The sequence below is a fragment of the Lissotriton vulgaris genome, chromosome 2_2 (assembly GCF_964263255.1).
Source record: "Lissotriton vulgaris chromosome 2_2, aLisVul1.2, whole genome shotgun sequence".
NCBI lineage: Eukaryota > Metazoa > Chordata > Amphibia > Caudata > Salamandridae > Lissotriton > Lissotriton vulgaris.
Genome location: NC_141688.1, coordinates 81,090,384 through 81,118,094, shown reverse-complemented (window position 1 = coordinate 81,118,094; position 27,711 = coordinate 81,090,384). Strand labels below are relative to the sequence as shown.

General features: G+C 47.2%; 1 protein-coding gene across 3 annotated transcripts in view; it reads left to right on the top strand.

The window, feature by feature from the left end:
* PPCDC (phosphopantothenoylcysteine decarboxylase) overlaps positions 1-23,561 on the top strand; it is a 532,546-nt gene extending 508,985 nt beyond the window's left edge. For all 3 annotated transcript variants that reach the window (XM_086959324.1, XM_086959322.1, XM_086959323.1), the window contains exon 6: positions 23,014-23,561. In XM_086959324.1, coding sequence (XP_086815450.1) covers positions 23,014-23,129 — 116 coding nt within the window. In that variant the 3' untranslated portion in view covers positions 23,130-23,561. The remainder of the gene's footprint in view (positions 1-23,013) is intronic.
* Positions 23,562-27,711: the final 4,150 nt, after the last annotated feature.

Sequence of the window (27,711 nt, the reverse complement as noted above, 5' to 3'; positions counted from 1 at the left end):
ACAACTGCTATACCACTGCCCCAGCCAGGTCATCTGATCAGCTCAGAGGTTTGCAGCGAAAAGTAATGGCATTTTCATATGTAGACAAATATTGTTAGCTTTAGAAAACACATTGCCGGACATAGGAAAGCAGTATGTGTTCCTTGATGGTAGAAGCCCTGGTACAAACAAACCCTAGTACTTTGCTCCGCTCTTCCTTCCTTCCTTCCTTCCTTCCTTTCTTTCTTTCTTTCTTTCTTTCTTTCTTTCTTTCTTTCTTTCTTTCTTTCTTTCTTTCTTTCTTTCTTTCTTTCTTTCTTTCTTTCTTTCTTTCTTTCTTTCTTTCTTTCTTTCTTTCTTTCTTTCTTTTCTCTCTTTCTCTCTTTCTCTCTTTCTCTCTTTCTCTCTTTCTCTCTTTCTCTCTTTCTCTTTCTTTCTTTCTCTCTTTCTCTTGCACCTGAAGCATCACTGTGCTTCCTGTAATTATCCGGAAGATCTGGAGAAAGTGGCAGCGTCGCTAGATGCAGGCCCCTACCCCCTGCTTAGAACTTCAGTGGTTCATTGGTAATGTGCGAGTGTTCATTGTGGTGCTGCCAGTCAGACAGCAGGCAAAGGGGATAAGTTTCAGCCTCATTTGCTGTCATTTTTTGTCCTTGCTGATTGTTTCCTCTTGCCCTACATTTCGTGACCCTTTGGGTTAAGATTCTTGTCTGGTTATTGATGTTTCCTCTAAGGAAAAAAACACAAAGATGCAAACAGTGTAAAACGTGTTGTTTTCTGAAGTTCCTAGTGAGAACTAAAGCACCACCCCTTACTCTAATTAAACAACACATGAATGAGCAGAAAGAACACAAAATGAAATCCGGGGGGGCGGGCTAGTAAAGAGCATACTTGCTAACAGAAAATTGGTTTACTAGTCTGATATTCTCCAGTCACTGTATGGATGTAATTTACCTACTAAGTAAATGTGCACCTATGAATAACCAGCATTGGCATAGCCAATAGGTCTCACCTTTGAGACCTTATAAGTGTTTAGCCATGCAACAGTTGATGTTGTTGCACCAAGGATATTTTGCTGCATAACTAAATACATATAAGGTCCAAAAAGCGAGACCTATTGGCTATGCCAATGCTTCTTTAAACTGCATTAACTGCTGGAAGCAGACGACACCAACTCCCAGGGCATGCTTTTGAACTGAAAACACCCAAATTGTGTCATTAAAAAGCTTGTCAAAGGCATACTATCAATATATCTGAGATAGACTGCAGAAAGGTTGAGTATGCTAACCAATCCTAAGTCTTTGAGCAGTGATACATTCTCACAGATATTGGGAAGTAGAAACCTGCTGATTGTTGTGGTGCTTAAATTGTGAAGGTTAGCAAAGAGTTGGCCCTTGCCAATCAACCTTAGGGTGAACATCATCCAGCCGATTCACTCAGTTCGGTTAGTCTAGGGCTTTTAAAATGTATACATCTTACTCCACTTCACTGATGATTTGAATTTGGAATACTTCTTGGCTTAATGTACCTTAGGAGCCCCATTATTCTTCAACCTTATCTGGTTAACAAAACTATTTCATTTTCCTATTCCACCTTTGAAAACACCATGATATTTCTTAAGTATTTCTCACCAACCACCAACACCTGGTCTTTACTTTCGGATGGAAACATCTGCCTGTGGATTCCTCACCTTTTGAATTCTCCCCTTCTCCAGCATTCCACTGAAACTTTTTTCTAGCTCTCCCACATCGACGAGGGCGTCATATTGGCACGGCTCCGCTCGCGACTCCGTATGTCATCACCGGAGCCACAGGTAGACCTCGTAGACCTGCTGAGTCAGTTCCCTTTTTTTCGCGCCATCGACACGTAACGGTTTTCTGGGATTCTTTATTTTCTTTACAGTTAGTTTGTTATCTGCTTCTTCTCTTGGTGTTGCAGTGCTATGGTTATATCAAAGAAGTGGGGTTTCAAGCCCTGAAGAGAGTGTGGGGGTCATATGTCTATTACCCCCGCAAATATAATCAAGTTTTCCAGAGAGGAAGTTGAAGCACTCAGGCCTGCTATGTTCCCATCCTACCTGCACTCCCTCGATGCCAACAACTCTCTGAGCTCACAAAAATGCGGCTTCTCATCAGACACATTGTAGGAAGGTGGAATCTGACTATATGGTTACCCCCACTTTTTTCATGTTGTTTTGCTGGTTTTCAACTTTAGTGTGGCTGTGGACCTGCTAATCAGGCCCACAGCCTAAATTGATACCATGTACTTTAGGTACATACCAGATTGGTTACTGGGTCACCCTTGTGAGCCCCTGTATAGTGTACCATAGGTACCCAGGGCATAGGTGCATCCTAGGCCTACAAGGGGCTGCAGCATGTATTGTGCCACCCCTGGTTTGCCTGCCAAACTGACACCACAGGTCTGTTCATACAGCCTGGGTAAGGTGGTGTAATCACCCCTTACTTAGATATAGTATACCTATATCTATATATACATATATACATATAGACACATATATACCTATAAGTCACTCCTATGTCAGGCCTTAACAATCCTGGAGGCAGTGTGCTTGATTTTATGTGAGAGGGTGCCCTAGCATCAGCTGAGCTCCTCTGCAGCTTTCGGAACCATCTCCTTATAGCTGTTCTATGATATTGCCATACCATATACTCTTAAGTGCATTATAATCCTCGCGGTTAATGCTAACTTTGGTTTGGCTTTATCAAAACATGTCGTGTAAGGTGTTAAACACTTTGAATACTATTCCGCCGCAAGTCCTGGCGGCGGGGGTAGCATTCCACCCTTCTAGAGGGAGAGGACATGTAGTTACTGGTTTACCCGGTTACAGTTAAACAGAGCCTCAGCATCACAAATTGGATGCTGCTGCCACAGACACGAGTCTGACCTCCTGTTGCTGGACGAAACTCCGGCCGGGGAGGCCTGGACAATAAGTTTCCTGTCCAGGGAGGTGCCAGCACCTCCCCAGACAGGCTTTTGTGTATTGGGGCAGGGAGGCCTGCATTCAGTGAATGCTTTCCAGACACTGCCTGGGGCACACAAGGTGCTCCATTTTCCCAATTCAAACCGGTTGCTGGGGCACTCTGCCCCAGCTCTGGCACGAAACTGGACAAAGGGAAAGGGGTGTAGCCACCCCCTTCCCAGGTCCACCCATAGGAGGGACCTTAAGGGTAGCCCCGCCCCTAAACTTAGTATAAGTATAGGAGCCCAGTCACTAGGAATTTAGATTACCCTGGATGAAACTTTGAAACCTAAATCCTGGACCTTCAACATTCCATTTTGACTGGAAGACGTCTCCCTTGTGGTCAAGGAGTGACCATCTTGTTCAAACAGGCACCAACAGCAACTTTGCCGGTCTGCATTTTCAAGGCTCCCGCCGGATCTCGAAGAATCTGCGACACAGGACACACCATTTGCACCGAAGCTCAGAGGCCCCCACTCCACAAGTGACCCTTGGGCCCCGCTTGTGCATTTCAGCTTGACGCGTCTTCGCAGTTCCTAGTCTGTTGGCTAGTGAGCCCCCCTGAACACTTTCTTTTGAATCTAACTTGCTTTCCTGGTTGCTCCCTCTACTCCGCCACCTTCCCGGAAAGTTGGAAACACGCCGAACTCAGCGCCCTTCTGAAAAAACCCACAGCGGACCCCACAGAACTCAAAAACTACCGCCCCATCTCTCTCCTTCCATTCCCGGCCAAAGTCATCGTGAAAGCTGTCAACAACCAGCTAGCCGCCTTCCTCGAATCGAACAAATCCCTCGACTCATCACAGAACGGCTTCCGAGCCAAACACAGCACTGAGACCGCACTCATCGCAGCAACAGACGACATTCGAACTCTACTGGACAATGGAGACACAGTCGCCCTCATCCTCCTCGACCTCTCCGCTGCCTTCGACACAGTCTGTCATAGCACCCTTTTACAGCGCCTCAGAAACGTCGGAATCCAAGGAAAAGCACTGGAATGGATCACCTCGTTCCTAACCGGAAGAACCCAGAGAGTCCGCCTCCCACCATTCAAGTCAGAGGCCACTGAAGTCATTTGCGGCGTGCCACAAGGATTGTCACTCAGCCCCACCCTCTTCAACATATACATGAGCCCCCTTGCGGCCATCGCTCACCAACACAACCTCAACATCATCTCTTACGCTGATGACACTCAACTGATCCTCTCACTCACCAAAGACCCTAACATCGCCAAAACCAACTTACACGAAGGAATGAAAGAAGTAGCCGAGTGGATGAAGCACAGCCGTCTGAAACTGAACACGGACAAAACTGAAGTCCTCATCTTAGGCACCTCCCCCTCCGCCTGGGATGACTCTTGGTGGCCAGAGGCCCTTGGAAAAGCACCCATCCCGACGGACCACGCACGGAACCTGGGCGTCATCCTGGACTCCTCACTCTCGATGACCAGACAAGTCAACGCCGTTTCATCATCTTGCTTCAACATTCTTCGCATGCTCAAAAAAACATTTCGCTGGATCCCCACCGAAACTAGAAAAACGGTCACCCACGCACTGGTCACGAGCCGCCTGGACTACGGAAACACCCTTTACGCCGGTACCACCGCAAAACTCCAGAAAAAACTCCAACGCATCCAGAACGCTTCAGCCAGGCTCATACTAGACATCCCGCGTAAAGAACACATCTCCGGTCACCTGAAAAACCTCCACTGGCTCCCCGTAAATAAGAGGATTACTTTCCGCCTCCTAACCCACGCACACAAAGCACTTTACGATCTTGGACCCGAATGCCTCAACACACGACTGTCCTTCTACACCCCCTCCCGCCAGCTTCGATCCTCCAACCAAGCCCTTGCCACTGTACCTCGCATCAACAAAACCACTATGGGAGGTAGATCCTTCTCCTTCCTGGCAGCTAAAACCTGAAACTCACGTCCCACCCACCTTCGCCTTACTCAGAACCACCTAGCATTCAGAAAGCAACTTAAAACTTGGATATTCGAGAAGTAATTCCCCACCCTTCTTCAAGCGCCTTGAGACCCTATGGGTATGTAGCGCGCTATATAAATCTCTTGACTTGACTTGACTTGACTTGAAGGCTTGTTGGGTCCAGTCCGGATACCGACACCGCAGTCAACTAGCGTGGGACAGCTCGAATCCAGCTCCTGGTCGTCATCGACGCCTCCTGGTCCTCGTGGCTGAAGAGACAAACTTCACATCTGTCTCCTCCTATTGAGTTTAAGGCACTAAGCACAGCACCTTGAATATGTACCTTTACCATAATTTGCTGTTTGTAATTCAATTGCTATTACTATCATGACCCGTTCTGAACATTTAAACATGTTTTCGAGGCACTCTCATTAAGATAGTTTTTAACTAATTTCTGTTTCTCCATACCTTATTATCCTGCTCAATACGAGCCGATGGGTCTCCATAACAGTCTTAGTCACCGGCTAACTCACTGTACTTTCTTCGAATTTCAAGTCTATATCTATAGTTGATTGATTCTGCATTACAGCGATCTTATGATAGTTATTGTCTAATTTTTCTTTGATACCGATGTGCGCGATGTTGTTTCTATTATGTATATTAGAGAAATCATGTCTTCCCACCCACGCGTCATGTCACTTCTTCTATCTACAATATGTCCTCTAGCACTGCATTATTGATTACATCTACTTTATTGGTTAACTATACCATTCATGATTTTTCAGTGCCCGAATAACATTTAAACCAGATTCTCTTTAGTACCTAATGTAGGCCACCACAGCAGGTCTTCTCTTTTTATCCTATCCATCGTGTGATGTCACATGCTATAATATGTAACTTTATACTATTTTCATCATGTTGCTTTTGCACTACATAGGGTTTCCACTCACGTGAGCTGTTTTCTTACGTCATTCACCTAGATGCTGTTAATACGTTAAGTTTTAGTGTTTTCTATACTGTACTATGTTTTTTTTCCCCCAGCCCTAAAGAGTCACGGGCCAAGTGCCCGCTTGACGAAACACGTGTCGGCTGGTTGTTTGTTTTTTGTTGAAGTCACTCTTCCAGAAAGGAGTCAATACACTGCTTTTTGAAAATAAACCATACATATGGGTCTACCTTGTTTCATTTAATTTCATTTCACTTTGTTTTGTTTAATTGGTGACTACCAAAACTTTCGTTGTAAAACTTCACATCTTCACCTGAAATCACCCGACATCTTTCGCATCTTTCTGTCGCCACCCTGGTCACTGGCAAGTGACCCAGACTCTGTCCCTTCTGCTTTCCTGTGCTACAGATCTCTGATCCACCCTTAGATCCACCTGAACACTTTTCCTCTGGTCGCCTGCAGCACTTCTTTGCAGTTCTCCATTGAAAATGGCGACGAAACCGGACACGAAAAGACACCTATGCACCCGGCTTCCCTGGGTGAGGTAACACGAGTACTCTGGTGCTCCCGTGGGTCTTGACTCTCGAAGTTTCCTAGATTAAAAGGGTTCCATTGTAGTCCATCCTGAAGTTTTCTTAAATTGTATGTTTGTAACTTCTTTGTTTCCCATAGAAAGTCAATGGTAACCCGCGGCTGTGTTTGGACACTGCACGCGTCTCCCGTGGGTCTCTTACTTCCTAACCTTTGGTTGTTTAGAGTAGCCCCAGCAATTCCACCACAGGCCCCAGACCTGCTTTCTAATTCTCTTGTGATTCTTATACCTCTATTTTAGTGTATGGTTTGTGAGCCCCCTAGGGCATAACGTATACTGTGCAACTTATCGTATAGTGATTGAGTAACTTGTATTGTACTTTTCCCTCTGACCTCATAAAGAGTGCAGAGGGGTTGTGTTTAGAATAAATACATATATATTTGATATATACCTTGTGTGGTATCCTTTCATTTGGTATTAAGGGATTATAATTGGTAAAACAACTTGCTTAATACGCTCTCTGAAGTCTTAGTCTGATGAGTGCTGGTCCATGCTACCACTAGGATAGCTTTCTATAAGGTTGACTTTACAACCACCATCAATAAGGGTCGATTAGACTGGTGCAAGGTGCCCACTAGAACTAGTTCCTTTCTGGCCAACCGCCGGCAGACGGTCTGGGTCCCACCCGGGTCCGCCGAGATGCCGCCATTGGGAGTCGGAGTGCCTCAGGGCTCTGTACTGAGCCCCACTCTATTTAACATCCTTATGACCCCTCTGGCGACACTGGCGGAGTCCTACGGGGCCCGGATCGTCTCTTATGCTGACGACACCCAGCTTCTATTCACCTGTCGTAAGAGCGAAGAGTTCGATGGAGAAAGGATCTGCGAGTGCCTTGGGGCTGTCTTTAGCTGGTTTTCACACAACAGCCTCAAATGCAACTCGGACAAATCCGAAATACTATTCTTCGGATGCCCATCAGAACCAGATTGGCAGGGATGGTGGCCTGCTGACATGTTCCCTCCCACTCAGTCCTCTAAGTGGGCTAAGAACCTGGGGGTTAAAATTGACAACGAGCTCTCGCTCAAATCCCAGGTTTCCACTCTTACGGGAACATGCTTTGGGATACTCAGAATGTTGCGCAAGTTCTTTCCCCTTCTCTCGGAGGAACATCGGAGGATCACTGTTCAGGCACTCATATTGTCCAGATTGGACTATGCAAATGTCCTATATCTGGGTCTGCCTGAATACCTCCTCCAGCGTTTGCAGGTTACTCAGAACGCTGCTGCTCGTGCAATTTTTGGCCTGCACCGCCGCACCAGTGCCTCCAATCTCCTCGTATCCCTTCACTGGCTTCCGGTGCGGAAGAGGATACTTTTCAAGGCCATGACTCTCGCCCATAAGGCCTTGCATGGCAATGGTGCCAAATATCTTCAGAGGAGGCTGGACTTCTATCGACCTGTACGATCCCTCAGGTCAGAAGCTTTGGCTTTGGCTCGGGTGCCACGCATCAAAAGGGCTCGGCTAGGCGGCCGGTCCTTTAGCTTTCTTGCTCCGCAGCTATGGAATTCCTTACCGGTGTCCTTGCGAAACACCGCTAACCTGCTTGCCTTCAGAAAAGACTTAAAAACCTGGCTGTTCACTGGATAATCTGCCCCCTCTTTAGGCCCCTGCTCTTTTTACTGTTATGTTTTCCAGCTCTTTCTTTGGTCTGGAGCACAAAAGCGCCGGGACACTCCTTTGGAGTAGCCGTTGCGCTATAAAAGTCCCTTTTAACATAACATAACATAACATAACAGTGGACATCATATGCCAGGCTAACTTCTCACACACATCCCCACTGATTGGCAGTCGCAAAGAGTTGTCGAGTAATAACTTAAAATAATGGAAGATGGGTCTAATCAATTGTAGATCCCTAACAAGGCATACTATCGAAATCGGGATGCTTATAGAGGAGGAGGACCTTGATGTATTGTTTCTCACGGAAACGTGGCTTCGAGAGAGCTCCTCACCAGACATCATAGGCACCCTCACCCAAGGCTATGTGATAGATCAACTTGACAGGGAGGGTAAAGTGGGAGGTGGCGTTGCCATCATTTGCAAATCACATCTGGGCTGCTCCAACACCCCCCTAATATAGCCAACTGTGAGGCCATTGCATTTAGACTATCCCTCACCCCCACATCCTCTTTCTCAGGCAGCCTCATCTAACGGCCACCAGGGACGTGTACATCCTTTGTAGAGGCCATCCCTGATATCCTGACCAGCCTGATCATAGGAAAAAGTGCTTTCACCTCAGTAGGGGATTTTAACACCCATGTGGATGACATAAACAACCCATCGGCCAAGAGAATTTTAGCCGACCTCGAAGCCTTGCAACTCATGCAACTTGTGATCTCGGCGACAAACGAAAAAGGGCACATTCTGGACCCCATCTTCTCCAATGAACCCAGATTGCAGGCCCTCACTCCAATCCAGATTCCCTGTTCAGACCACTTTTCTATTCCCATTCTGTACCAAAAATCCCCATCACCCAATCCTTTAAGGGGTTGCTCAGACCTAGGACGTAAATGGCCAAGGCTGGCTTTCGTATCCTGGACCAAATATTTGGAGGCTACTACTCCACCAGACAAAGTAGATCTAGATGAGGCACATACAAGGTGGTCAGACTGAAATTCTCGGGTCTGTTAATAGAAACTTTACGCCAAGACCGATAAAGCAAAGAAACCTTAACAGAGCCACTTGGTTCAGCCCCCAACTAGTAGCCCAAAAGAAACATTGTAGAAAGCTAGAGAGAAGCTAAAGGAAAACATACGCCTCTGACCTCAAATCAGCTTATAAAGCAGCTATCCAGCAATATCACAAGGAAATTAGGAAAGCACAGGCAGTCTTCTTTAAAGAAAGAATTGAGAGGTCTTCCAACTCTTCCAAAGAACTGTTCAAGATAGTAAAATCCCTTACTACAATTGAATCAGGAACACAAATTCCCCAACCTTCAAAGGAGAGATGCATCAATTTAGCTACCTTTTGTAAGAGTAAAGTGGAATACATGTATAACTTACTTCACTCAATAATAGGTGAGACCTTTGGAGAGACAAAGGACCCTACAGACAAGCCAGAGCTCCATTGAGGCTCAGAACCGCCAACCCCACTCCTTCCCCATCTTTGCTCACCTTCCCTAAGCTGAACAAAGAACGAGCCGGCTTGCTCCTAAGCAACATCAAATCAGAGTCTCCAATAGTTCCTGCCCCCCCTCATATCCTTCTTCAAGGGCGTGATCCCATCCTGGACAAACTGACCAATCTCATCTCTCTATCCCTTGAGAAAGGCCTATTACCCAAAGAATGGACGCATGCCATTGTTAAGCCTATGCTTAAAAAACCCCGGAATCATGGGAAACTATATTCTCATCTCATTGTTGCCCATCTTCCTGGGAAAGATTGCTGAGAAACATGTGAATAGTTCCATCTTGCAATTCCTGGAGGATAATGGCATCCTGCACCAGTCCCAGATGGGGTTCCGCCTGGAACACAGCACAGAGTCAGCCTTACTCGTGGTCATAGAAAAATCAAAATCCATACTTGATCAAGGAAGAGCAGACTGAGATTGGGATTAGAGACACAGCCAACCAATGGGTGGCCTAGTTCCTAAGCAATGGATCCTTTCAATGCATGGAAGCAGGTATCCTGTCGGACACCTATACCGCCCCATGCGTAGTACCTCTCTCTTTAATATTTACCTGAGCCCATTAGCACACATAGTGCAGGAATTCGGATTGTCCATAGTATCATACGTGAATGATACCCAACTGGTGTTCTTGGTGGTAAAAACCCCCAACTCCAACCACCGGCAACTAGTTCCCTGCCTGGGAAAAATAGAAGCTTGATGGCCAACTGTAGCCTCAAACTTAACAGGATAAAACAGAGCTCATGCTTCTAGGCAATGGTCCAGGCCCATGCCCTGAGATTAACTGGCCAGGAAACTGAGGACCTCCACCCATTCCTAAAACTTTAATAAAGAACCTGGGGATGTGGTTAGACAAAAACCTAACCATGGTAATGCAAGCCAAAAAACTCGCGGGGACCTGCTTTGGCATTCTTCGGATGATCTGAAAAATCTTGAGCTTAATCCCTGAAAATTCGAGAATGACGGTGGTACAGGCCTTGGTATTCTCGCGATTAGACTAGAGCAATTCTTTGTACCTTGGCTCCCCCAGATATGTTACAGACAGGTTGCAGGTGGTGCAGAATGCAGCAGCCAGACTGCTTCTCAAGATCCCCAGACATCAGTCAGTTAGTGCTTCAGGTAAAAACTCAAAACGTGGCTGCTCCCTTAAAGACCTCACCGGCTAGTTGCTCCTCTCGGTAGCGCTGGGATGCCTGCGGGTAGCCATGCGCTTTATAAATTCCTTAAACTTTATAAACTTTAATGACCCTCATGAAGACGGTTTGTGGTGTCTTTCTTCGGACCACGACGGCAGAGGCTGCTCCAGTTGTCGGAAGATGAATCTGAAGGCTGTGAAGGAGCGTTAGGCAATGCTGTTTATGGCGAAGGCAAGGAAGGAGAAGAGGGGCCGAAAGAGGTCGTAGTTTTCAACTTCGCATTCTTTAAAGTCGAGGAAGCAAAAGAAGCAGAGAAGGCACGGTTCCCAGAGTTATTCATCAAAGGATAGAGCTTAGAGGTCGCCTTCTCCGGCTCCACAATGTCGTTCTAAGGACTTCATCTCGCCGTCGCCTTCTCCTTCTCAAGCGACTCAGACACACTCCCCGTCGCCGAGGGGTTCTCTGGTGCAGTCACTGACACCGAGGGGTTTTCCAGCGCCAAGGTTTTATGCGGCGCCGCAAGATACACAGGAGCCTATGTCGTCTTTGCCTGTGCCTACGACCTCAACTGTTTTGGGTCCGATGGCCCCGACGTCGGCTCGGCCTCGAGTGGATTCTGACTCTGCCTCTTATCCACCTTTTCCTGGACTTGGGGCAGATCCTTTGCATTTTCTAAATGCAATGTATGGCATGAATGCCAGAGCAGTCTACCCCACCGGTGCGCCATTGGGCCCCGTGGGTTTGCTTGCTTTCAATTTGGGTGTTCCACAGCAATATGCCCAGGCACTCTTTGTGCCTTTTATGCCGAGGTCGCCGTCTTGGCAGTTTCCGGGTCCAAGGTTCTTGATGCCGTTTTTTCTCAGTCTCTCGCGCCATCTGGTGGACCTTCTTCCTCTCTGCTTTGATCTGCGCTGATACCTTCATCGAAGGCTCTTCCATCAAAGCCGGTGTCACCAGCGCTGCGCCTAGCGCCGACGCCCGTCCCGAAGTTGCGGTCTATAAGATAGACTCAGAGGCTGTTGGAAGAGGAAGAATTTCAGTAGGAGGAAGCTGAAGAAGGTGAAATTGATGAGCCTGTTCATGAATTTGAGGGTCTTCAAGAGGGTACTGGTCTGGATACCTCCCCAGAATGAGAGCTTTCTTCTCCAAAGGCCTCTCCTTCTCATGATGTGGTGCCTTATCACGCTGTGATCAGAAAGGCTGCTTAACTTTTAGACCTTCCATTGCCCACAGAGTTGAGGCCTAATATTATTACAGAGGTTTTGCATTCCCCATCTTCTGTGATTGATCTTCTTTTGCCTTTTAATGATGCTTTGACTAAGCCAATTGTTGAGGTGTGGAGAAAGCTCCTTTCTGCTCCTGCCGTTTCAAGGTCAGTGGCAAGGAGGTACAGCCCTGCTCCTGGTGATCCTGCTTTTTTTTCTGCACATCCTACTCCGGAAAGTTTAGTTGTGCAGGCTTACAGTTCTAAACAGTCAACGGTATCATTTCTTCAGGCTCTTGCAGACAGAACCTATAAAAAAGTGGAACAGTCTGCTAAGAAGGTCTTCCCTTCCTCCAGTATGGCGTTGAAATCCACCAATGCTACGTGCTTATTGTGGAGATAGTTTCACGTAATACAACACATTTTAGGTAAGGTCAGAGGCAAAAGTTTAAAGATCACCTGGATATATAGCCCCACATTAACTATACGAAAAACAACACTATCCCAGAGTCTAGACACAAATGGAACCACGTATATTCTAACTAGCCAAAGCTATCCCAAAAATATCCTGAAAAAGTATACAATACATTTTCGGATTCCCATCACTCACCGTTCCAGGTGACATGCTTTATCATCTGGGCCTCCTTTAATAGTCAACCTGGTGACTATAAGGGCTACAACTCCACCCTATTGATGGAGGAGCCCTAGGATGTTTTATAAGTCTATACTTGATAGTTTAATCACACAGATGTGAGCCGATGTATTATAGAGTGTATGGGAGAAAATGCAGTGCAATCGTGAAAGTGAGATTAAAATTGAAGCGTGGCAAGACCACAACTTTATTCTTGTCTGCCATGGTCCAACATTAAAAACAGTACAAAAGAACAGTTTCAAAAAGATAGCTGTCTCTAATATTCAAATGGTCGACATGTTTCATCCTTCCCCATCTTTGCTCACCTTCCCTAAGCTGAACAAAGAACGAGCTGGCTTGCTCCTAAGCAACATCAAGAGGACTGGATGGTGTTGATCGACTTGTAGGCTGCTTATTTTCACATTCCCATCTTGAAGTCACACAGGAAGTATCTCCGTTTTACGGTGGGGTCGCAGCACTACCAGTTTGCAGTCTTTCCGTTTGGCCTTTACTTCTGTTCCTCGAATCTTACCAAAGGTGATGGAGGTGTTGGCAACTCATCTCAGGAAGTCAGGGGTTCCTGTTTTCCCCTATCTGGACGACTGACTGCTCAAAGCAAAGTTGTTGGGGTTGGTGCTTCATTATCTGCACGTGACAGCGCGGCTGTTGTTCGGCTTGGGCTTCTTGATAAATGTGCCCAAGTCTCACCTGGTGCACTCACAACGCAGTCTGTTCTTAGGGGCAGTACTGGACACAGTTGTGTGTCGAGCTTTTCTTCCTTTCGCAGAGGGTTCTCGACATTCAAGAAATGATTCCTTTGGTCACGATGGAGCAGTTGTTCCAGTCCTGAAGTTTCTACGCCTGCTCGGTCTCTTCGCTTCCTGCATTCTGTTGGTCAACCATGCGCACTTGCACATGAGGGCTCTCCAGTGGTGCCTCCGCAGGCAGTGATATCAGCACAATGGAGTCCTCAGGGAGACGGTCTGAATCTCCAGGGACACTGCAGCTGATCTGACTTGGTGGAGTGTAGAGGGCAATCTGTTGCAAGGAAAGCCCTTTCATATTCCTTCACCAGTGGCCACAGTAATCACGGTTACCTCCACTCTAGGGTGGGGCTCATCTGGGGCATCTGGAAAGCAATGGCCTTTGGTCTCTGGAGGAAAGGTTGTTTCACATCAACCTGCTGGAATTGCCGGTGATACGTTTAGCTCTCAAGGCCTTTCTTCCCTCCCTTTGCGGTCGGTCGTTTCAGGTCCTGACGGACAACACTACTGCGATGTGGTATATAAACAAACAGGGAGGAGTAGGGTCGTATAGTTTCTGCAGAGAGGCTCTGCGACTCTGGTCCTGGGATCGGGACCATCAGATTTGTGTTTTGGCAAGTCATCTGGCAAGGTGGTTAAATATTCGTGTGGACAGCCTCAGTCGACGCTTTTCGGCTGATCTCGAGTGGCCGCTTCATTGTGAGGTGGTCCATCTCATCTTCAGGATGTGCGGATTGTGAGAATGTGGCCTGGTATATGCTGTCCACTAATTGGACAGTACTAATATGCGCCTAATACTTTAATGGTTTTCAGTTAATCACTCAATGAGATTTATCTGGTAAAACAATAGCAAACTTGAATCCCAACCTCTGCACACCAATGTGAAAAGGTGGCCTGATATATGCTGTCCACTAATTAAAGTGGGAACCTTGTACCAGTACACACGACCCTTATGATGTATGAGGTCAAAGATAACCTTATTGAAAGCTATCCTAGTGGTAGCTATGGAGAGCAGCACGAGGATAAAACACAAAGCACACAATACTTGATCAATAGAACAGTAGTAAGTAGCACAATACACAGTGGGCTCCAGGTGGAGACCAAACCATATACTAACATAGTGGTATAACAGTCACAACTGAGATCAAGACAAGGTCTGGAGTATGTAGAATCGCAGGAACCACCCTAGGTGAGTAGATAGGGACCCCACGGAGGCCGGGTGCAGTGTTGGAACACAACCGCGGGCTCCGTACAATTCTATGGGGAAGTCGCGGTTACACTATTAAAGTTTAAGGACCCTTCTAGGAGGACTTTGAACAAATCCTTTGGAACTTAAGACTTTAGAGAGCCACCCCACCAGTGGATACCGTAGTACTCAAGTTACCTATCCCAGGGGAGCCGGGTGCCTAGGTCTAAAGTGGTGTTGGAAACCTCTGTTGTTCTCTATGGAAGGCAGTGAACAAGTACTGCTGCCGTAAAGGTGAAAAGGGTACGGTGGAATCCAAGCTTGGATTCTGGATGGAAGGAACCTGAATGCAGAGGGGACAGAGTCTGGGTCACTTCAGAGTGACCAGGGGCTCGGTAGATGAATGCCCACCGATGTCGGGTGCTTCAGGTGCAAAGAAGCGATGCTTGACGCTGCAGCCACGAGGTCCCGGAGGCGTCGAGGATAACCAGGAGCTGAAGGTGAGCTGTCTCACGAAGGATGTCAAGTGCTGAGGAGTCGTGTCCGGCAAGAGCACCAACAAGCCTTGCCAACAGCAACCCATGCAGGAAGAACAGACAGGTTACGTTGTGGACCCTCAAGGTCCAGGGGACTCCCCAAGCGATGGAGAGTGAGGGTACATCTGGATCAGCTAGGAAAACCCAAGAATAATCAAGATGACCCTCAGGAGGACCCACAGGCCAAATGAACAGGAGTCACAAGGGAACCTCAAGCAAGATTGCCATGCACCAACCCACGGAGCACTCGGTGCAAGGAGGCCTGAGTTCTTTGGTGCAAATACAGCTCAGGGTCTGTACTACACGGAGTCCAATGCACAAGCTCATGAATCGCCAACAAGCTTATGCACTTGCAAATGGACGTGGTGCGGGTTAAGCAGCCCCCACGAGGAATACTGGCCTCAAACTCAGTGAGAGGGCAGATCGACCTCAGGGACCTTCAGGAACCCACCTCCTGTGTTGCTGAAATCTTCAGAGTCCACAGCAGCTCAGGAGCAGCAGACCGATCAGTTGTGCTTTAGGTGTCTGCCAAGCAGGGGAGTGACTTCACTCCAAGGGAGATTCTTCTGTTGTCTTAAGTGCCCCACAGGTCCTGCACGGAGCCTGTATGGAGTCACGGCACAAACTAGGCTTCGGACATAAAGGGGGACAAAGTCGAGCCCAGTCGAGGTCCAGTTAAGTCCAAGGTGTCCAGACGGTCGAAAGTCAGTGGTTTCTTCTTGTAGAATCTTTTTCACGTAAATTCTAAAGTCTTACAGCCAGGTAAACCCTTTTTTACCCACAGGAGAGGGTTGGACAGATTCAGGAGACCCCCCCAGGAGAGGGGCAGGGCAGAGGGGTGGCTAAACCCATGTCCTTTGTCCAGTTTCACGCCAGAGCAGGAGCCAATGGCTCCCAGAACTGGTTTGAGCTGGACTATGCACAGGGACACCAAATGTGCCCCCAGTGCAGACTTTCAGGCACTCAGCCCCAATATACTAAAGCCTGTCTGGGAGTTGGTCACATCTTGCTGTGACAGGATGCCTATTGTGCTGCCTTCCTCTGCTCGAAATTGGCTCAGCAGCAGGTGGGCAAAAATGTGTCTCTGGCTGGCAGCATCCATTTTGTGCTGTCCGGGTCGAAAGGCTGGCACCGGATAGACCAGTGACCCCCACGAAGTTCTCTTCTGAAGGGTGGAATCATACCTCCCATTCCAAGGTGTTTGATACCAAACACGATATGTTTCTATGCAGCCGTTTTCGAGATGGCATTTACTGAGAGGTTATAATGCACCTCTACCTATATGTCCGGCTAGTCACAAACAACCCGGGAGAATGGTCTCCGAAGGCTGCAGAGGGGCCCTGCTCATGCAGGGGCACCCTCTCACATAAAACCCAGCACCCTGCCTTCAGAATTGTTAAGGCCTCTATAGGGGTGATTTATACGTTTTAAGTGTAGTGACCATTAGATATAGTGAACCTATACCTAAAGTAAGTGGTGCAAGGACCATCTTACACAGGCTGCAGTTGCAGACCTAGAGTTCCATTTTACATTGCCTCTCCTGGGTGGCATAATACATGCTTCAGCCCATTGGAGGCCTCTGGGGTACTATTGCCCTCGGTACATGTGTACCATATACTAGGGACAGATAAGGGTCCCCCATTATCCAATCTGGAGTGTACCAAAGTACATTTATGTCAATTTAAGGGAGAAAGCAGATAGACTGGGGCGCTGATTAGCAGGATCCCAGTCAGACTAGTCAAAAACAGTGAGACATCAAGCAGAAAATGGGGGAACCATAAGAAGCAGATCCTACTTTTCTACAGGGGTTTCCTCGGTTGGACCTCTTTGCCACTCACAAGAACGCGCACTGTCCATCGTTTCTAAGTCTCCAGTTTCCGCTGCAGGAAACGTTGGGGGACGCGTTTCAGTTGGAAGGGAGTTCGTAGCTCCTTTACTTGTTTCCCCCATACCCTTGATTCCTCGAGTTCTGAGGAAGATTCGCCATGATCAGGCCAAAGTCATATTGATCGCCCCGGATTGGCCAAGAAGGGTGTGGTACACAGATCTACTTCACCTCTCATCGCATCCTCCGCATCGTCTACCTCTCAGGGCAGATCTCCTCTCGCAGTCAAAGGGGCAGGTTTTACACCCCCACCTCCAGAGCCTGCACCTTCATGCCTGGAGATTGAAAGGGGCATACTGAGTGCTTTCTCTCTCCCACCGGATGTGGTGGACGTTATTGTATTTTCCAGGAGACACTCCACCAAATCTATTTATTCTTCCAGGTGGTCCAAATTTGTGAAATGGTGTGGAGAGAGGTCTATTGATCCTTTGAAGGCACGTTTGTGTGATGAGCTGAGTTTCTCTCTTTCCTCTGCCCAGCAGGGATGTGCTGTGGCTACAGTTAAAGATTATTTGTCAGCTTTGTTGGCTTTCCTTTCTTTGCCGGACCAGCCATCTTTGTTTAAATCTCCAGTTGTTATGAAGTTCATTAAGGGCCTCACCAATAGGTTTCCTCCCATTCCCTTCATTATGCCTCAGTGGATTTACATCTGCTACTTACTTTCCTTATGGGTCCTCCGTTTAAGTCTCTTCATAGTTGTCTGTTGAGGCTTCTGTCTTTCAAAACAGTCTTTCTGATCGCTATATTACCTTAGCCAGGAGGCTAAGTGAGCTTCAGGCTCTTAGGTCCAAACCTCAGTTTTTAACCATTCATGCAGAAAAGATGGTTCTCAGGACCAGAGCTGCTTTCCTGCCTAAGGTGGTTACTCCTTTCCATCTTGGGCAATCCATTACCTTACCTACCTTCTATCCTCCCCCTCACCCTTCCAAGGAGGAGGAGAGACTTCATCGCTTGGATCCTAACAGAGCTGTCAGTTTCTATCTGGGCAGATCCAAGGATCTGAGACTGGACGATGCTCTTCGTGGGCTACATTAAACGGATGAAAGGCCAGGCTGTCCACAAGCGAACACTCACCAGGTGGATCATCTTATGCATCAAGATCGGCTATGCTTTGGCCAAGAACTAACCGCCTGAAGGTATTAGAGCTCATTCCACCAGAGCTAAGTCTTATTCTGCTTTGTCTAGAGGTGTTCCTGTTGTTGACATTTGTAAGGCAGCAGCTTCGGTCTCCCTCCACACCTTTGCGAAGCATTACTGTGTAGTGTAGTTCCTATATTCCCAATAGGCTCTGCGCACTGGAATAACATAAAATATAGTTTAGACGTAGGACTGAGGTCGACTAGGTCTCTATTGAAAATGTTAGACTTAATTGTGTGTGCCAGCTAGCTCAGAGGTCACTAGAAACTTTCTTGAATACACAAGAAGGGATTAGCTTCTGACAACCATATAAAATGACAACTTTGTTCCCCCTGAAATAAGGAATATATCTCCAGAGTCGCGGAAACAATAGATGGCTATAGTCAATCGTGTATGCTTCGTTTCACCAGTAGTGCAGAGAAATAGAGAGACTGGCGTTTTCAATAAAAAGGTTATTTATTGAGCAGTCTGCTTTCTTATGCAAGAGAAGTGAATTGCTACAATCGTAATTCTTGCTATGAAGTAAAGTGCGTACAGTAAAAGGAGTATTATGAAATAATACTGTAAAAGCATTTATATGGTTTCTAAGCCATATGATACTTAAAATAGATAAAATACATACAATGATAAATAATGACTAAAAGTACTCAACTGGTGCATCTAAAATACGCCTACCCCGGTGTACCTAACCTAAGCCTAGTACAAGGGAAGAAGTAAGTGAGGTGTAGCTTGAGTTAAATAGTTTCTGCCAAGAATCTATCCAAGAATTCTCTTAAGGGTCTAATCTGCTCCGTACCTTGGTTATAGAATGAAGGAGGTCTTGTATCTCTCTCTCAGGACTCGATCTCCCAGTAACCCGCAAGGGTAGCAGGGAAACACTGGAGCTGGATTTCTCGGCAGGAAAAAAGACAGCGTCTCTCTCAGTGCGTCAGTAGGGAGGGTCGGCTTCCGTCGGCACTCTCATACAGCAGGGTGTCGGGCAAGTAGTTAGTCGATCTGCTCCAAAACCACCGTGTGTTTGCTAGGGCAGATGTGGGAATATTTATACCTAGAAGGTGCCGAGTTTGACGTAAGGGTGGACATAATAACGTCACTAAGAACTCTAAGCTCTTTACACACTCCAGGGGTTCTGGGACAAATCAATACTGAAGCAGGGGGATTCCCGGGCTGCTGAAGGCTGGTTGTCTTTAAGAACTCATTGTACTCTGGGAGCTTAGTGGAAGTAGCCATGCCGTATTTGGACTGCATTGGCTGTGTCTAAATATGGTTATGATTCGTATGCCTATATAAGGATATGATAAGTTATATCTATATAAGGGCATGAATTGGGAAAATTACACTAGAGCTTTAGATACGTTTCAACAACTGCTTGGATTAAGAGGTTAGGAGGGATGGCCATTTTGCACACTCTGTGCTTCAGGATTTTTTGGTATAGGTTGTTGGACACCCTCCTCCGGGCGTGGGACTGCTGTGGGATTCAATTCAAAAGGTGAGGAATCTCAGGAAGATGTATCCATCAGAAGAACAAATTACTTACCTTTGGTAACCCTTTTTCTGGTGGATACAGTATCTGCCTGTGGATTCCTAACTGACCCACTCACCTCCCCATTGTCCACTTTTGTATACCAAAGAAATTATTGGTTAATTTACGTGGTTGTTTGCCTGTGTCTTTTGATTGTTTTGCTATTGGTTTATAGGAAATGCTTTGTTTCTTTAGCTTTTCCTATTTTTCTTTATACTGTGTGTATTTGTGTTTATATTGAATACTGTGTATACTCCAATTATGTTGTCAATCCACCCGTTTGCCTCGGAGGCACGGAAAAAATGGGTGGAACTGACGTCAGCACGCTGACGAGGACTATGTGTGGCTCCGGCGACGCCATATGGAGTCGCGAGTGGAGCCGTGCCATTATGACGTCCTCCTCGACGTGGTAGAGCTAGAAAAAAGTTTCAGTGGAATACTGGCACAGGGGAGAATTCATAAGGTGAGGAATCCACAGGCAGATACTGTATCCACGATAAATAGCATTACCGAAGGTAAGTCACTTGTTTATTATGATCTAAGATTATATGGCGGTAAATGAAAATGAAATGAAATGAAAAAAATATTTCTAGAGCGCACTGCGGCCAAGCGGCTTCCTGGCGCTAGGGGCAAATCAGTAGAAACAGAGGATCCCAAAGAATTTAGCCGGGGAAGGCCTGAAGGAAAAGAAAAGTTTTGAGGGCTTTACGAAAGTGGGAAAAAATAGGGATAGAACGAATAGAAAGAGGGAGATTGTTCCAGATCTGGGGGGCCCGCACAGAGAATCGGGTGCCCCCGGTGCGGGATTTGCGAAAGCGTGGGACGTGAAGAAGGGAAAGGGAAGTAGAACAAAGAGAACGGCTGGGGGCATGGGAAGAGATTAAAGAGTTAATGAAAAGCGGGGCAGAGCGAGAGTGCGCCCGAAAGGCCAAACAGGCAAGTTTGAACTGGGACCTGAGGTGAACAGGAAGCCAATGGAGGGTCTTAAGGGCCGGGGAGATGTGGGCAGATTTAGGAAGACGAAGGATGAGGCGGGCCGCCTGGTTTTGGATAGCTTGGAGACGGCGAGTCTCGTAGGCAGGAATGCCAACGTACAAGCCGTTTCCATAATCCAGGCGGGATGTAATCAAGGCCGTGATGATGGTTTTGAGGGCGTCAACAGAAAAGAACCGGGAGATCTTACGGATAAGGCGGAGGGAAGAAAAACAAGAGGACACAACGGAACTAATTTGGGCGTGCATGGATAGGTCATTGCTGATCTTGATGCCCAAAGTCCGGACAGAGGGAACTGGGGAGGGAGGGGGGCCAAAAGAAAGGAGCCAGTGAACGGAGGACCAAGGATTAGACGAGCCACCAGTAAGGACGAGCTCTGTCTTATCGGGATTGAGCTTCAAATGATTGAAGCTCATCCACTGAGAAATGAAGACAAGAGTGGAGCAGAACTTAGGGAGAGAGTCAGCAGGGGATGAGAGATCAAAGACGAGCTGGAGGTCGTCTGCGTAATTGTACACCGAGACCCCCAGCTCAAGAAGGGAGGAAACAAGAGGGCGGATGTAGAGGTTGAAAAGAAGGGGGGAAAGAGATGAACCCTGTGGGACCCCAGAAGTGACCGGAAGGGGAGGAGCAGAGAAATCAGAGAGGTGAACTGCCTGTGATCTGCCCTGAAGAAAGGACACGATCCAGGAGAGGGCCGTGCCCTGGATGCCCGCTGCGCTGACACAGCCGAGAAGGATGGCATGATCGACCGTGTCAAACGCAGCGGACAAGTCCAAAAGGACCAGGGCCTGGGGGAGGTTACTGTCGGCCTTCCCCTTGAGTTCATCCAGGACCGCGAGGACCACACTCTCAGTGGAGTGGCCGGGTCGAAAACCCGCCTGGTGGGAGGCCAGGAGATGGTTGTCCTCAATGTAGGCGGAGAGACAGTAGCTCTTATCTTTGCAGACAAGTACTGAGGGACCACTCCTTGCTACATGCAATTATCCCCAAGTAATGCGTTTTTAAATTTTAATCTGAGTGAGTGATTCCCAATCATGTGATGGGTTTACCATTGTAGTCCACTGGATGTACATCACTAGGAGCAAGATATATACCCATTTCTTTAAAAGTCGTTATGCCTGATTTAATTATTCACAATAGCATAGTGAGAACCAGAGTCTGCCATAGATTTAAAACCCACACCACCGAGGGTCACGAGGCACATAAGTTTCTTCATTATAGGATCTTCATTGATAGTCATCAAGATAAGGATAATTTTCTGCTGGATGCAGGGACTTTGGAACACTACAATAAATAAACAGTGCAGCCTTATAGACATACATAATAATTAAGAAATTGTCCTATTCCATTAAGACTCATGGGACTGGTCCTAATCCTGATGCCTTATACTGGCTGTTGCCTCACGGATTCTGTTATGTTTTTTTCCCAGTTCTTGTGAGTCAGGATTCTGTAATACTGAGTGTTTTCACCTGTTTTTTCTTGGGATTTACTCTCAGAATTCATTTTTTTTTGTCTTTACTCAAAATGTTTACTATGTAGCTAGCCGAATAAAGAATTGTTTCCTTGTTCAACGGGGTTTTCCTGTTAGAATGCCTACCTTATTTCTGAATCCTCATCTGGGAAAGGCTGCCACAGTCCCCCACCAGGTATGAACGGTGCGCTTACTATTTTCCCATTCAAGTAAGAAATGCTAGTTTTGCAAGAAAATGTCTAAAAGAATCTTCAAAGACAGGGAAGGCATTAGACCGGATCGGCAGCTGGAATATATTAAGTCAAAGGAGAGGAAAAGACTGACAAGCCCTTTTGGGATCATCACTCAGCTTGCACTACTCTCACGACTCTCCAGGCGATATCCATCCTGGTCGCCATGGAAGTGCACTATGAATTTACTCAAAGTCTCCACAGCATTCATCTGCAGAAGTAACTGCCAGGATGGCGTTTGACACTAGAGTCATGCTCTCAACGGGTGCTTCCTAGCAGAGAGGAGTAGAAAACATGCAAAGGATGGATTTAGGGGTATTCGAGAACTACACAGAGAATGTAGGGGTAGGATGCGAAGGGGGAAGCAGCACACAGGCGAAAGAGTAAGAAAAGACATGCATTCCCTTGGAGTGCTGAAAGAAAAGCAAACAGTAGTTTCTTGATATCAACCGTGGAAGGGCGCGAATCATCCAATCAAAAGAATGGTAAGTAATGTTTATTCCAGGGTAGGGACAAACACAATAAGATAAAAACAAGAAGTAAGCAACTGAGATTGCCAAGAAAAACAACCAACGATAAGTAATTTGCTGTTAGATTTTAATTATTGATATTGTACACAATAGGTCTTCTGAAAAAAGAGAGCTAAAGCTGTCTATGGGCAAGCTCAAAACTGGTTGACCGAGGGAAGGTTAGCATGGGAAGTATTTATTTAATCTAGAGTAGGGTGATTTAATCACATATGATGCATGTCTCTTTTTTTCCCACAGGCCGCGGCGCCATGGCAGAGGTGGCGACTATTGTGGAGAAGGTGAAAGTGCTAATCTCTGAAATGGAGAAGGTGAAAGTGCCAGTCTCTAAAACAGAAACAACAGTGCCGAGTTGAATGTGGCGAACTGGGCAGATAGTTTACCATCCTAACTGCAAGCAGGTGATTCGCCCAGACATGGTGTTGCCAACTTATCGTGATCTTCCAGAATCTGGCCCAACGCATGCTGACACCAAGCGGGATACTCCTCTTAATTGACGATGGTGCGCAAGTGATAGCGATGACATCATTTCAGAATGTGTAGTGTTGGTTAAAAAGCAGTCTTTTGTGGGGTACATTCTCACACTTCCAGTCAGAAGAGGGCTGTCATGCCTTGCCAACACATTATGTGATGCAAGAGTTCTGCCAATTTGTTTTTTTTTTTTGTTAGATTTTGTGCTCTATTGTTTTAAGTTTTTTACCTGTCAGGAGCATGTTGGAAGGGTGTTTTGTTTTAGGAATGAAGAATATCCAAGTTACTTCAAACCGAATAAATCTTTCGCCTTTTAATTTCTGGTGAGACATTCTTTTATTCCTCAGTTCAACCCTCGACACACCCTCAACATTACCAGTGCCTTAAATATCTAAATTATCTCTATATGTTAAGAGACTCTCAAAGCCATTTGTTTCGAAAATTAATGTAAAGCTGTATAGCAGAGTTCATGCAATAAAAACTCTTTATTTTTATATTTACTATCACATCTGACTATTAGTATGACTTAGTCTGACATAGACTAACTTTCACAAATTGTGAAATAAGAAGAGATGGTTTATTTGGGGAGGGGATAAAGAAGTGGTAAATTTAGGTTAAACTCACCATCATTTCTAATCTAAACTTCACTTCGCATTTATGGCAGGGCCAGCAACTGAAAGGGAGTGATGCGAGTTGTATTCAGGAACTCCCCTTTTGAGCTCTTCTTTCTTTACTGTCCTTAATCCCCACGTTGAACGCACCACATTTTGCCACACAGAATACGGCATTCAGCATGTCTACTACTGAGAAACTGACACTGCATCGTTAAGGGGTCCCAGCTCCCCAGTATCCCATCATGTTCTCTGTGGCAGTTGCTCCAGATCTTTTTTCGACTCCAAGTGACAGGACCCTGAAGCATTGAGCAGAGTTTTGTATATATTTTCTCTTGAAGAATCTTTCCGAACTTTTTTAAAACTGTCTTTAACAACATCCTTTAGGGTATAGAATACCTTTTGCTATTGTCTTCACAAAAATGCCATCATGTTTTGTAAAGTGTCCTTCTTGTGGCAGGAAAAGGCCAAACCATGTTCTTCGTTTTCTTTTTCTATCCGACTACATTGTTCATGACACGGAACAGGACCTTTTCCTGGCGCACCCTAAAGGATGAAGTGCAGATACATAGGCAAAAAGTACATTGAACCCAGTAAGAGTCCTCCTCTGGATGAACTGAGAGATAGATCAGTGGAGAAAGGAAACCATCTACTAGCACTGTTCTAGATTAGGAGCTATGACATTAAGGGAAGGCACTAATGTTACTTATTTGAGGACTGGCTCTCCTTAGATAAGGCATATGATGTTGAAAGGTGTAAGCATTCGATGTTGGAAGTTTACAACATCGAAGCACCACTGACTTGGAGGTACAAGGAATCTTCTGCTTGTGTAGTGAAGTCTGTGGAATGGTAGTGGAAGATGCCCACGAGCTCAGACTCAGAGCAGTCAAGAATTTATTGTCTTGCAGGCTAACCATTCCACTCCTGGAAATACTAGATTGTCAATCACCAGTCAATCCGACTTCCCCACTTCCTTTGACTTCTCCACCTCCTCTTCCTCCGCCTCAAACTATGGCACTGCTGGACTCCTCTCCCCCTAGACCTCCACCTGCAGCCATTCCACTTCCGGTGATGCTTCTAGGGGCTTAGTTCTACGCTCAGATCTACGCTTATCTCCTGAGGCGGAAGCCGGGAATAGTTGCTTTTAAAAACCCTAAACTGTGTTTTAGCTACTTTGTTTCCACTCACCCTCTTTCCTTCCCCCCTCCTCTCCGCTCTGATCCCTGCACAGCCGATATTGGGGCTGCAGCAGGGGATCAGGTATTACGAATCAGGCGCCATCTTGGAGGGAGGGAGTCGTGGGTTGGCAGTGTAATTGACAGACCCTCCCACCTCCCTACAGTACAAGATGCCCCCCCTTATCCGGCCGCGCAGCGGGCGCGCCGAAGGCGTGCCAGGGGAAAGCACGTCTGCGCCCGTCCGCGACCGGCCGGGACTCGGGGCCAGCCATAATGTTCGAACTGTCTCCTACTCGCCAGTTCAACTACGGACCCTCCAGGGCGACTGGCGCAATAGCCCTTCCACCCAGACTCGCATCAGTCGCCTCGGAATCTCCTCTCATATCCTGACCCCTGTGGAATCCTCCGCACTTGCAGAGCAGCCCTTGCAGCCCCCTGCTACCTCGCTCCCTGCCCAGGCTAGCGTCATGCTATTGAACACCCTTTCGGCAGTAAAGCACCAACTTGAGCTGCTTAACCTCTTGACTTCCGCCAAACCCGACTTCTTATTCCTAACTGAAACTTGGTATTCCTCTGACTCACTACCAGATGTCTTGGCTACTCTCCTTGAATCTTATTACGTTCTCCGTGCCGACCGCCCGGACGGGAAAGCCGGTGGTGGAGTGGCTATAATTGCCCACTCTAAATTCCAGTTTCAACTCCTGCCCTACCCCCGAATTCCCTCAGTAGACTTTTTGATCGCTCGTTCTATCAACCTCGTGGTCCCTCTGACTTGCCTACTCCTATACCGCCCTCCTCAGTCCATGCCCCATTTCATTACATCCATGCAGGACTTGCTGGCCACTCTCGTGGTCAACAACTCCTCTGTGCTCATTTTGGGAGACTTTAACTTCTGGCCCCATGACCCCCGGGAAGACCTTACCTCTAAAGATTTTACTGAATCTCTTGGCTGCCTTAATCTTACTCCCTTGATCCACCTCCCTACCCACTCTGGTGGCCATATCCTTGACCAGGTCTGGGTTGCCAATATCTCCATCTCATCACTGTCCATTTCCCCCTGCATTTGGTCCGACCATTCGCTCATATCCTTCTCCCTCGACTTAGGGGCTGTCAATACATTTTTTCCACCTAAAAACCTGTGGCTCCGTAATTGGAACCGTGTGGACATGCCCGCCTTGTGCGCCTCCCTCGCAGCCTCACCCTCCCGCCCCCCACCTAGCTGACTCCTCCCCGGACTCACAGGCAGCTACTCTTAACAATTGGCTCTCGGCAGCCTGTGACTTAGCCGCCCCCCCCCAAACTAGTCAGGCCCTGCCGCTCCCATGAGGCCAATAGATGGTTCACCGAAGTTCTTAAAACCCTTAAACTTTCTCTAAGACAAGCTGAACGCCACTGGAGGCGCAGGTACTGTCCCACCCTCAAGTCCCAATACTCTGCCCTTCTTCGCGGATACAAAACTGCTATCCTGACGGCCAAAACCGAATACTTCTCAGCTAAAATTCTTTTAGCCAGTTACAAACCCAAGGAGATCTTCTCTATTGTCCACAACCTTGCAGCCGCAGATAGAGTGCAACCCAAACCGGTTCCTTCCCAATCCCTTTGTAACTCACTCAATTCCTACTTCGTTGAGAAGATAGCAGCCATCAGGCACAACATTCTCCAGCCCTCCCCTTCCTTCCTCACCCCCCCGCCTCCCCATCTGTCTTTCTTGACATGTTCCCTCCCATTTCAGAAGAGACTTTCCTTAGTCTCCTTAGGAAAGTTAAATCAGGGGCCCCCTTGGACTCCTGTCCTGCCCGCATACTTAAGGAGATTTTCCTTAATTGTCCTGAACCCCGCTTACCCTCCTCAACACATCCATCCAACAGGGTACTGTCCCAGTTGCTTTCAAATCGGCTGTCATCACTCCCATTCTCAAAAAAACAGGGACTGACCCCTCCTCTCTCCCTCATTTCCGCCCCATCTCCTTACTCCCGTTCTTAGGAAAGACCCTTGAGAGCCACATTACCTCCTGCCTCTTGACCTTTATTGAGGACAATCACCTTCTAGCCTCCCATCAGGCCGGATTCCGTCCAGTTCACTCGACGGAATCCGTGGTCCTATCAGTCCTGGACGAGCTCAGGCAAGGTGCGGACTCCAAATCCTCTCAGGCCCTGGTTCTCCTCGACCTGTCCGCCGCCTTCGACAGGGTCGATCGACCACTCCATTCTTCTCGACCGTGTCGGAGGCACCGGCATCCGGGGGTCTGCCATGGCCTGGCTCACCTCCTTTTTAGAGGGTCGGACTCAGGCCGTACATCTGGATGGCTTCTTGGCCTCTCCTTGCCCAGTCACTTGTGGGGTTCCCCAGGGTTCTGCTCTCTCCCCTCTCCCCTCTTCTTTTCAACCTCTATATTCACCCCCTTATTTTGGCTTTACAAAACATGGAGGTGTCAGTCTACAACTACGCAGACGACCTCCAGCTCATTTTCAATCTTTCTCCGTCCCACGTCTCCAGGTCCAACCTCTGTTCTGTCCTCACCTTTATATTTGACTGGATGAACTCCAACCAGTTAAAATTAAACCCGGACAAAACAGAACTGATACTCACCGGCAGCCTCCCCAGTCCTTGGTCCCCTGCATTCTGGCCCCCTGCCCTTGGTCCCCCTCCTTCCCCCTCTGCCAAAGCAAAAACCCTGG